The sequence below is a fragment of the Orbicella franksi genome, chromosome 9 (genome assembly GCF_964199315.1).
Source record: "Orbicella franksi chromosome 9, jaOrbFran1.1, whole genome shotgun sequence".
Taxonomy (NCBI): domain Eukaryota; kingdom Metazoa; phylum Cnidaria; class Anthozoa; order Scleractinia; family Merulinidae; genus Orbicella; species Orbicella franksi.
This window is the reverse complement of record NC_138153.1, coordinates 22,243,948-22,255,671: the sequence shown is the minus strand read 5'-3', so window position 1 is coordinate 22,255,671 and position 11,724 is coordinate 22,243,948. Positions and strand designations below refer to the sequence as shown.

Below are 11,724 nucleotides of genomic sequence, written 5' to 3'. Positions count from 1 at the left end.
ACCTCATGAAAATATGTGGTTTTGTACTGATTTTTTTTTTTTGTTACTGTAAAAAAAAAACAACAACAAATCAACCACATTTACCATGGTCCACTCATACAGTTAAAAAATAAGCCATAAAATGCAGGAGTTTCACTAGGCACTGACAGTGTGCAAGGACAATTTTTCCCACCTGGTTTGACCGTCTAGTGGAAAGTTTTTCTTCTGAAGACGTTCAGTTCTAATACTTTTGCCGCCTGTGAAAACCAGTTGCCACCCAGGTGAAAACGTCAATGAAACCCCTGAAAATGTCCACTTGCCTGCAGTTTGGGGTTCCACCTGCATTTTGAACATTATTTCTATGGCATCACTTCAGTCTATAGTCCATTTACCAAGTAGAGGATGGTTTTCCATGTAATATGATATGAAACACGTTAAACTGTGTTTGACCACATTTCCAAACAGCAAGAAGAGAGTTGAAAATGTGACAAATAGCGGAGTCTTTATTTTTGATGAACTTCAAGGTGTTTGGAAATCTAGTCAAACACAATTGTGATATTCATGTTTAATATAAATTCTTAATGAAACCTAAAACTAAGGAGAAAAATTGTAAAAATCTATGCTAATTAAGATCATATATTCAAACACTGTCGTGGTCATTTGTTTAAGGACATTTATACGCCTAATGCTTCTGTGAATCCTTACTGTGCACGAAATTCTTGTTGCAAACGTCATGTCATGTCATACATCTAACGTGCATGCACGTATAGGGCTTGGTACCAGTGGCATTAACTTCACCTGCAGTTTACTCTCTTAAATGGTCAGTGGCCCCCTCCTTTCTTTTCATAGATCATTTCCCTTAATGATTTTCCCATGTTAACAAAAAACAAAAGAATCAGTATGTGCAAAGTTGCAAGTTTTTCGCCATTTCTGCTCTATTACTACCAAAGTTTTCTTCAAGTGTGAATGGGCAAGACTAATATGCCTTCTTTTTCAAGGTCTATTATACCTGAAGGAAGGACATCAGCTACAAATTTCACTTAATATACTTAGCTGTATTGACTTGAGTATGGTTACCTGATCTAAATTTCACTAAGCTTCTTTTATTGCTAACAGTTGTAAGCTAAGATCATCTTAACATGATCAAAACTTTTATAAACACATTTTTCTTCATTGAATGTACCTTATCTTGAAAATGAGCCCAGTGACCCCCCCATTCTTATTGCCTTTTTGGCAAAAGTTGATCTTTACCCTGTTGTGTGGCAAGTGTTTAGAAAAATCTGTATATAAGATCATTTTGGGGTGAATGTCATTAAACTCGTCCAATTTTTTATGAGTACAAAAATAATGCACATAGGTGTCTAAAGAGCTCCTAGTGGATGTACAAGCTGTTAGAAAAGTGCATTCATCAGCTTTTCTAGACCTTACAATTGCATTTTTTATAGGACATACAAAAACTACCTTCTACTTGGTTTAGAATATAGAATTCTTTGTCCGAAAGCGAAAAAAGGAAAATACAACAGGACACCAGCACTTGCACAGCAGTAATGAATGCACGGCAATATGCAGTTAAGTGAATGGCCATCTTACTGTTTTCAATTCAGCGACATGTTCACAAATGAATGAAGACAATATTTCATTCATATTTCTCATTTATCATTCTTCCAACTTGGCAAACCTTGGAAGGGAAATGACATAAATGGGCTTAAGTATGTGTTCCTGTCAAGGGTATGCTTTTCAAGCAGTGTACTGAGGGTATAGGAATCAGGATTTTGGTAAACAATAAATTGGAGATCTTGATATTAAAAGAATTGTCCAAGTTCCTGATTGTTTATTACTGGCTTCAACGGGTTCTTAATCTAGCTACGATGCCCTAAGAACAAGAGTTAATATGACACTGATTTGGTTAAGTTTGACTTGATTTCCAGGGAATTAAGTTGCATATGGAAAATTAGTCCTTTAAATTTTAAAGTCGGAAGTCAGAACTCTGAAGTCAGAACTTAGAGGTCAGAAGCTGGAACTCAGAACTTGCAAATCAGAACTCAGAAGTTGGAAGTCAGAACTCAGAAGTCCTTCCTCAGCTTTTGTAGTCTGAATTTATTCAGCTTTTCAAAAAAAAAAATCCCAACTTAGGAGAACCATGCTTCTATAATTTCCAGCTCTACATTGATAGAAAAATAATTCACACCCAGATGCAATGGCAAGCAAACAGCTGCTATATTCTGTAGTTGTAGATTATAAAAAATTGCATTTGAGTAGTTAATAATTTGTTAAATATTTAGTTTGATTTGTTGACTCTTAATCCCAAGGACTGTTTAATTCCTAACTTATCTCTTTGTTTTGACTCCAACTTGTAGGAAGGTTGAGAGTGAATGACTTAATGATGTTGAGGAAACAAATTTCACTTAGGGTGGCTTACTCTATTTTCCCATAGTTTAGAAGTGCAGAAGACATCATTGATATAGTATTGCTGTCTGCCACTGTCAATATCAGTTATGAAAGGAAGCACTATACACCTACTATGCAAAAAAGAACCAGAACTGGATCGTGTTAAATAAATTTTGCTACCTTATGCTTTCATATCTTATAATTTGCTCTTATGTGGTTACTTGTGATTCATTAATTTCCATACATCTCACAGTTTTTTCTATTTCACCTTGAATCTTTTCTTTCATTACTTCCAGTTCTCTAGCAACACTATATGTAGATTTTTGACTTGGCTAATTGTATGAGACATTGTTTTTGCTAATAATTGAATTAATGCAACAATACATACTACAAGAGCCAACAAGCAACCTTGTATAAGACGGTGACCAACTTGAAAGTAAATAAGTTATCACATTGGTCACTGAGCACATCTTTGAATAGTGCATGTAAATGAGCACCCTATACAAACCTTCCTTCCTTCAGTCAATCAATCAATCAATCAATCAATCAATCAATCAATCAATCAATCAATCAATCAATCTATCTATCTATCAATCATTCATTCATTAATAAATAAATAAATTTGTATTTTGAACACTATCTTTTCAACGTCACATACTTATAAGGATATTACAAGACATCTTTTATAAACAGTGTGCAAAAAACCCCTGAAAATTTGTGCTTACAGTGTACTCTCAGTAAGTGGGGTCACTTAAACAAAACTGGCAGATTAGATCGCAGAATGCAAACAAAATCCAACTAAAGTTGCTTGGATCAACAAAAAAACAGATTTAGAACTTTGTCACTTTGTCAGATCACAATACTCACTGCAACAAGGTCAGAATTTTAGTGTCATGCCTTTTGCTTGCGTCAATGCCACATCAGTTAGGACTGCCAAATTAGACGAGGTTGTAGGCCTAGTCCAATTTGGCAGTCAGAGGAATTTTTCTCATCCAATTATTTCCAAATTGGACAGCATGTAGTCCTATTACATAAACAAAAAGTTTGAAGACTGCACTGTAGAAGCTTTGTGTAACGTGATGTTGCACAGCAATATTGGAATAGAGATAAGATAAGGTGGATGTAGTCATTGCACCACAAACAGGCCCATTGACCAACATTTTCCCACTTATATCATTCTTTTAGGAAGATTTAGCCCTACAGAAGAATACTTCTAGGTATTTCTTCTACGTAGTACATGCCTGAATTTGTAGAAAAATTGGATTGCAACATGAAATAACCAAAATTTCTCTGATTTAGATTATTTCCCCTAAAATTAAGAGCAACAGTAAAAGGAGTGAGCTAAAAAAGGATCACCTAATATTTAAAAGAGTAAACTGCAGGTAAAGATTATGTATCTGGTACCAATGCTTTACTTGCTTGCATGTTCTACCTAAGTATTTGTGCTCCATGCATGATTTCATGTCCTTTTTTTTTTGGACATGAGTTAGTCCAGGACAGGAAAAAATTTTGAAACCCACTTGCCCAGTGGGCTGGTACATTTCAGTTTTCAGTTGCCCTCACTAAAATATTACTTGCCCAAAGGCGTGCAACAAACGCGAGCACAGTATACTTGGATTTTAAATTTATCCATGCTTTCAACTCACTGTTTTGTTCATGTTGCAATCATAAGTTGATTGAAATTATCACTAACAAGATTACTGAGGCTAATTTCACTTGCCCACTGGACCATCAAACTTCCATTTTCACTTGCCCAAGAGCATTTAATTCACTTGGCCCGGGCAATCAGACCTGGGCTTTTTCCTACCCTGGTTAAATAGCACAGTAAAGATGTACAGATTAAATAAGTGCAAATCTGATTTAAAAAAAATTCTCTCAATGCAAATATGGAAGTGTATGTAAAACCCCAACAAGACTTTTGATTGGCGTTTAAAATGTCTCATGACAGAGTGAAACTAAAATAACCTATTGCTAACGTGTCTGGGACATAATACAAGCAATAACAAGCACAGATCTTCACAGCAAATCGCTGCTTTTACCATCACTGACCTAAAAGCTCTCCAAGCAAATCCAAGTTAGGTATTGATCCAGTGTATGTGGTTTCTAAATTCCCTTGATTAATAGCAGACTGCTCCAGAAGAGAGGTAAATGAGGGTGCTTTATCCAGTGCACTGAGTGGTGAATGTGCACCAAAATGTGTCTCACTGCTTGCTGCTGGGACAGATGTTCCACTTGAAACAGAATAACTGCTCTCAGAAGTCACCTTTCTTGTACTATTTGAAGTTTGAAATTCATCTCCATGTGGCAAAACCGATATAGACTGTTGCTGGTGAGGAACATTGCCTCTATACACAATGGAGGAACTCTGTGACCTTGCAACACCAGAGTTTAAATCACCATTTGCTGACGGGGGCCTTCCAGTTAAAAGAGGTGCTGTTTGCATAGTAGTAGAAGAAGGCAAAATCATGTTAGGATTAGTTAAGAAGGTGTCTCTGTCACCTTGAGTATTTTGGGAAGGATTTTGCAAAACGCCTCTCAGAAGACTGGCTTGACTAGATCCCAAATTGTGTTGCATACCACGTGCAAAATTTTCTAAAGGTTGGTTATTACTACGGTAATAAATTGGAAAAGAGTTTCGCCTTTGATAATGGTAAGTACTTGTTAGGTCTACAGCATTTGCAAAGCCAGGCATGTCTCCTTGGAAGCCACCTCCTTGCTGTTGGTATGGTGAATCAGAGTTTTGGAATGCTTGACCCTGTAAAGGCGGCATTGAGCTTTGACGCTGATATTGTGCTTGTGACCTAGGCATTGGGTACCTTGCTAAATCATGTGAAGGTAGTGGTCTAACTAATCCTGTTCCCTGTGATGTAGGCAGAACAGGCTGACTTGGAAATCTCTGAGAATATAGCTGTTGAAGTTGTGATGGCATGTGGGTTAGTTTTGAAGATGGCAAACTTTCCTGAGAAAAGCCATAAAAAGGTGGTTGTTGTTTTTGTTGGTGGTGTCGCTGCTGTTGCTGCATCAACTGTGACTGTGATGAGAGAACCCTTTGATACTGCAAAGATTCAAATTGCCTATGGTGGTTTTGGTCTTGCAGTATTTGTTGTTGGTCATTTGAAATCACTGACATACCTTCAGGATACTTGCCAGTTGAGTAAGGATGTTGTATGCTGGGGGACTCCTGGCCTGCTGGGCCTAAGGTATACTGCGTTGTATGCTGTCGTTGATATTGTGGGTTTGGTCTATCTTGGCTGTCCATGAATGGCATAACTTGCTGAGCATGAGCAAGTTGTGACTTTCGGGCAATCTCTTTCAGCTGAAGAGATTGTGGATGGTGACTTCCCTGTTGAGTTACTGGCACCTGATTTCTATTATCGTCAACACTAGGCATAGAAGCTCTTTCAGTAGCGGTTTGATGATAAATTGGCTGTGGAGTCGCAGGTGCACTATCCTCGTTAAAGCGTTTGATAACGTTTTCAAAATGGATGAGCTCTTGTCGAATGTACTCTTCACCTGCTGGTAATCCGTTGACCACAGCCCCTGAACCATTATTAGAATGTGTGGGTTCATCGCACGAACCAATTACAGCTTTCTCCTGTTTAAAATCTGGAGTTGCCAACGAAGAGGATGACAATCCCTGACCTCTACTGGCGTAAGTCTCTGAGCCGATTGTGGTCGGTATTCTGGATGCATTTCTCGAACCATCGTGGACGAACGAATTATTACCCAAGTGAAAAGGAGACTGATGCACTTGCGTTGAGGTATGATCGACCTGATGCGGCTGATTAACCGAAACGACTGCGTTGGGACCTTCTGCTGATTGAGTCTGTAGAAGTAAACCACCGTCTTGTCTCTGAAACTTGGCACACTCCCCTCCAAGGTTGTCGTCATTCGATGGTACGTACGAATTCTGTGCACTGTTCATATTCTGCTCGTGTTTCCTCTTTTTCAATAAGATTTGCTGCTGGCAAGACGAGAGAAAAATAAGTCAGTTCAAGATATGGAAAGTCACACGTGTTTTACGCGAAACCGCCTGTGCATAAACTAAACAATTGGGTACCGTTAACAACAGACTATAATAAACGTCGATCAAAACGTCCGTTGAAATCGATTCTACACAAAAAAAATCCTATCGTGCAACAAAGAAAGCATACCTCGCGTATCTGGAAAATAGCGTTCGTCGACTTTTCGAGCCCATTTGGCGTTTGCTGTTGCTGTTCTACTTTGCCTTCGCCGTCATTTTGTTTTGATGCCTTCCCGTTCATATTCATCATTCTATTGCGGCATTCTAGAGCACGCTTGTGCAAATTCGATGCCTCTTGTCTCTCCAAGTCCTGGACAGCTGGCAGCGACTGCGCATATTTATTCTGGCAATCATAATGATGCTTTCTGTACTGGCTGAAACGTTGGCGTAATCTATCCATTACAGCTTGGTGCGTAGGATGTCGTGGTGAAGTCATTCCAGTACCAGGTCGAGAGCCTGTTTCGTTCATCTTTGTAGAATTTAATTTATTCCCTAAACTTCATGCCATGGAACAGATCGAAACGCCGATATGGCTTCTGCCGAGCGCTTTCGTATTTCCAAAGATCACTTCAACCAAATGAAGGATTCTCTGTGCGTGAAAACTTGTTCACCAGAGCATTCCAAGAACACTCGCCGACAGTCAGCCATGTTCTTCCGATGACAGCAATCCTCCAGCAGAGGTCGTGACGTCACAAGGGTTTCTCAAAAAAGACTCGTCGTCTGTCATCATTTACCGTCAACACTGCACCGTGTTTGAAACTAGTGTTGGTGGAGGAGAGAAAAGCAAAGGAGTTGATCCAATTCAAGCAGGTCTCCTTTATGCCTTTTTCACTCTTCATATTCTGCCGAAGGATATTACGAATAAGACATTCTGATTGCCCGCTGACAACCAAAATAACATCAAAAGTGAACTTCTGGCTTCTCTAGATATATTCGCAGCATCCTTGTCATGCAGTTGATATTTGATTGGCTGTTTTTATTCGTCGAGTTAATATGGAGCTCTATATGTGAGTTCGTATGGTGATATATAGTTAAATACTCTGAATACAATCTCCGCTTTTCCCTTACAAAGCGAAAATAAAGTCATTAAAGCCTTACCTGGTATCCTTTTCTCATCGTTCTAGCTCTACTGTATGCCATTTGAGCAATTTTGGTTTAACCTTTTAGTGTTTTTAACACGCATACTAAAGGCGAGTGTCTCGTCTCTAGTGCGAATTTCAAATCCATATACAAACTCCTCCAGACATTTCTAGAGCTCTCTACAAACTCAAAAACTCTCTACAAAATTTACAAGTGCCAGGGGCCCCCCCTCTGCCAACTGCTTGATGCTGTTCATACTCAGCAACTGGTAACTCATTTAGGAACTGTAATTTCAAAATCTTGCTTGTTCGACAAGTCATCTGTCGTTATCTCAATTTGATTGTCTTTTAAATTGCTTGCGCTTTTGTGTTACCAATAGTATTAAGAAAATTATGTTTGTTTCGTGGCGGGGGCGGGGGGAGGAAGGTAAATTTTTTTTCTTGCGGCATAATAACGGCCCAGCATAATTCCGTATTTGATGTGACATTATATTTTATCATTAAAATGGGCTAACTTACTAAAACTAAAACTAAACTAAGATACATCATTGAATTTGTTAAAATAACTATATAACACATGTACCAAGAAGATAAAAACGGCGGGTGAAACTAAAATCGATTAAGACTATGTAAGTGTCATACGATATTCTAAAGAACAGCGTATGACACTTACATAGTGTCTCTTTCGAAGAGGGCTGAAAACAAAATCGCTTACACATGTATGTCATGTACTGCGTACAGAAACTCTAGAACGACAGTAAAAGGATACCAGTGTATCTTTTTAAAGGAAAAGCAGAGAAAGATGGGGGGGGGGGGGGAATTTTATTTTATTTTTAAAACTTTATTTCTTTTATTTATTTCTATTTATTTATTTTGTCCCCTTTTGATGGTCTGTTTTTATATGGGGTTTTGACTCCTTTACAGATCGTCCATATGGCTTTTTTTATTCTTTGTAGTAGTCATTAGTAAATCGCAATAAATAAAGTTTTCAATTTTTGATCGAATTTCAAATCCAAACTAGTCACTACCTTATTACATGAAATTTTCGCGATACATTAATTTCGCGAATATCACGATTTAAAAAAAAAATCGCCAAATTGTAAAGTGACGCGAACAATAAGTGTCGCGAACATAACATGACGCGAAATTTAAGTGACTCAGATTATGTTACTGTTAACACACAGTCCCGCCGTTGCGTTTTTGTTAATTTTGACGGTATTGTACCTTTGATGAAGTCGGTTTACTAAATTCAAGGACATATTTAGGTAACATTGCCAAGGAACTACAAGGAAAACGCGAAGTTCAAGTGATTCAAAACACAAAATTTCGCAAAATCGCGGAATTTAAGTGTCGCGAAATATGCGCACATCGAGAGTATCATACAAACTTTTTGGAAAAGTGGAGAAGACCCTGGGGACAAGGTTGAGAAAATAGAAAGAAATACCCAGAATGCATTGGTCAGTCTTTCTCATTTCAGTGATGTTCCTTCCGGTTCGTCTTTACCTGTTGTTGCTCTTTTGATGCTCCTTCAAGGTTATGCGACATGGTAACTGGAATAGCAAGTATATCGCTATATACGTAACTGGAACCAATAAAAACTGGGCATTATGTACTTCGATCAGGGAGAGCAAAGGGAGCTCAAAGTTTCTGTTATGTGGAAACGAGCCCAAGGAAGAAAGAAAGTCCTTACATCTGTCAACTGGAAAGAACGTGTTTTTGTTCTAACACCTAAAACTCTCAATTATTTTGAGGGAAGTTGTGAGGTAAGCCTGGGAAAATGTATTGTGAATTCGTTATCCGCAAGAAGTAACAGTGCGATGCAGTGTAAAATGTCATTTTGTGTATAGATGTTTGTTTTGTTGCAAGTATATTGTAATGGAACCTTTCCTGCTGACAGAAATTCGCAGTTAAGCTTTCATGTTTGATTTTTTAAAAGAGGATTCTCACTCAATGTAAGCTATAAAACGTGAACTGCTAGAGCAGGTTTTTTTCTCTCAGAAATAGATAGTTTCGAAACTCTGCTTTTTCGTAATTAATTTAAAGTATGTGTTGGTTAGGGACGACCATGATTGATTTTAAGGAAATAGAGAACTTGCTGACTGTGTGTCAGTAAATGAAGTTATATTCACACGAGTGGAAGGCTTGGTATAACAGTGTTTTCATATTGCTCGGTTATTCATAACTCCATGGTAACACAACCATGTAAATTACCTTTCAAAAATGTGTAAGTGTGAGGCCTTATAACTATATAAATTGTTGATCAAAAGAATTTTTTTTTCATCATGAAAGCTGTGGACATTGGGGTGAAATTTCTGGTATCCAGGATAGAGTACATAACTGGATAGTCCAGGTTAATCTTCGTTTCACGACCAGAAGTAATTAATGGGTGTCTTGTTTCGGTTAAAGGAGTAAGTCACTCCAAAAACTGTGTATTTTTTCCATCACCAATAAAAAGTTCACATTGAGTTGCGTTACTCACCGTTGTTTTAGCTTCTGAAGTGGATGCGATCCCAATGAAAAAGAAGTGAAAAGTTCAACACTGGGAGCCGCCATTTTGAAAGGATCTTGAAGGCCAGGTCGCATATCCGTGACATCATTCAGTCCGAATTGGCACGAAGCTCAAAGGCTAAAGCTCTCCTTTTCTGTTCTAAATTCGTTTATTCAGTTGTGAGCTAAAATGTTGGGTCCCGGGCTGTAAAACCCAAACTGAAAAGTATAGGGAAAGAGGAGTGACTTTCCTTAATTTGCCTACAAAGAACAAAACATTGCCAAAGAATTGGTTCAAGCAGCTATGTCGGGATGAGAGATTCATGCCAAAAAACCTCAAAAATGTGTATGTGTGCAATGAGCATTTCACAGATGACTGTTTCAAAACTGAATACCGATTTGAGCTTGTGGGTGGAAACACAAGAAGTAGTTCATTGAAAAATGCTTTCCGACAATTTCTCCACGGAAGGTCCTTGTAAAGGCAAGCACTCATATTAAAGGCGCATCGTAAGGAATGAAAAGAGGTAGCTATCAGTTATACTTTTCATTTGTTAAAAATATTTTTGCCTGGCAGAACTGTCATTGACTTGATCTGGTAAATATTATTTCTGCGCAAGAAACTGAAGCCCCTTGATGGACGGGGACTCGAATTTCAAGGAAAAACCTTGGGGCCAGCTGGCCCCTATGTTTTCAGGTTTGGTCACCAGCACAAGTATTTTAGTCGCCAAAAATTTTCAACCCTTCAGGCTTAATATATTTTCACGATAAGACGCTAAAATTGCGTGAATCACGGGTTTTGCATGTATATATCAGTTTGCCGCATTTTTCATAATAACAGGGAAAATGGCTGAATGAAATTCTATTCTTCATTTACCAGTCTTACCAGTAGTTTAAAAAGGCCTCCATGTTGCAAGCTTTGATTCATTATTTTTCATAGACTGGCGCAAGGTTTTCGTGTTTTCGTGTTCATTGATGCATAACAACTGCACGCATTTTTTGGGGTGAATTAATTAATTTCTTAGGGTACCGTGGAAACTTCAAATGCCCTGCAGATTTCTTTAAAATTACATGTCAGACTACCTGCTTCAGTTTCCTTTTATCGAAAAAGCATTTTTTCGATTTATAAATCTTTTGTGTGAGCCGAAAACGCAGAGCATGTTTAATAATCGGCCTTGACAGCCAGGGATGAGTTAAAATACTTACAAATTTTAAATGCTGTCTTATTTGATTTGAAATACATCGGAAGAAGTAGCTAATTGTACATCAGTCCTATCTATATATTGACAATTACTGATAACAATTCCTGCTATAGCGAAATCCCATATCCGCATGTAAATAATATTTTGTCTGAAATGTGTTGCAATTTGTTTTCAATTTTATCAACACAATTCATCATTAATTAAGGACAGTTTTTTTCATTCACATTATTTTTGGGAATTACAGTTGCTAATGAAAGCAGTGCTACGGTAAAAAATGAAGCTGTAATCTTACTGCATGCTTTGTCAAGTAACAATACCAGTAAACACGACATATGCGATACGAAAAACACACTTGCAGAGACATTATTTTCCTTCTGCTGGTTTATGCATGTAAAAGTTGTATATACTTTTTTCTTCTATCCAAAATTTATTGCATATGCTTAGCTTTACAACAATACAAATTACAATTCTCGCAAAAAATCTTAGGTACTGATAAGGAATGTCGTCAATTTCACATTTCACGTCAGAGACATTGATTTCACTTTGCATCTTACATGTAAAGTCACTG

The 11,724-nt window shown here is 37.8% G+C and overlaps 2 protein-coding genes across 3 annotated transcripts in view; one reads left to right on the top strand and one right to left on the bottom strand.

Moving 5' to 3' along the window:
* Positions 1-61: 61 nt before the first annotated feature.
* On the bottom strand, positions 62-8,290 carry LOC145497910 (uncharacterized). 2 transcript variants are annotated; one of them, XM_081477784.1, is made up of 2 exons: positions 6,522-8,290; positions 62-6,331 (listed from the first exon to the last, which is right to left on the bottom strand). In XM_081477784.1, the coding sequence occupies exons 1-2, from the start codon at positions 6,858-6,860 to the stop codon at positions 4,409-4,411; spliced, it is 2,262 nt and encodes a 753-aa protein (XP_081333910.1). In that variant the 5' UTR covers positions 6,861-8,290; the 3' UTR covers positions 62-4,408. The 2 variants fall into 2 exon arrangements, with proteins under 2 accessions (XP_081333910.1, XP_081333911.1); XM_081477785.1 differs by having other exon boundaries at positions 62-6,328; positions 6,522-8,289.
* Positions 8,291-8,923: 633 nt separating this feature from the next.
* LOC145497921 (tyrosine-protein kinase BTK-like) overlaps positions 8,924-11,724 on the top strand; it is a 67,022-nt gene continuing 64,221 nt past the window's right edge. The window contains exon 1 of the mRNA XM_081477798.1: positions 8,924-9,233. Coding sequence (XP_081333924.1) covers positions 9,078-9,233 — 156 coding nt within the window. The 5' untranslated portion in view covers positions 8,924-9,077. The remainder of the gene's footprint in view (positions 9,234-11,724) is intronic.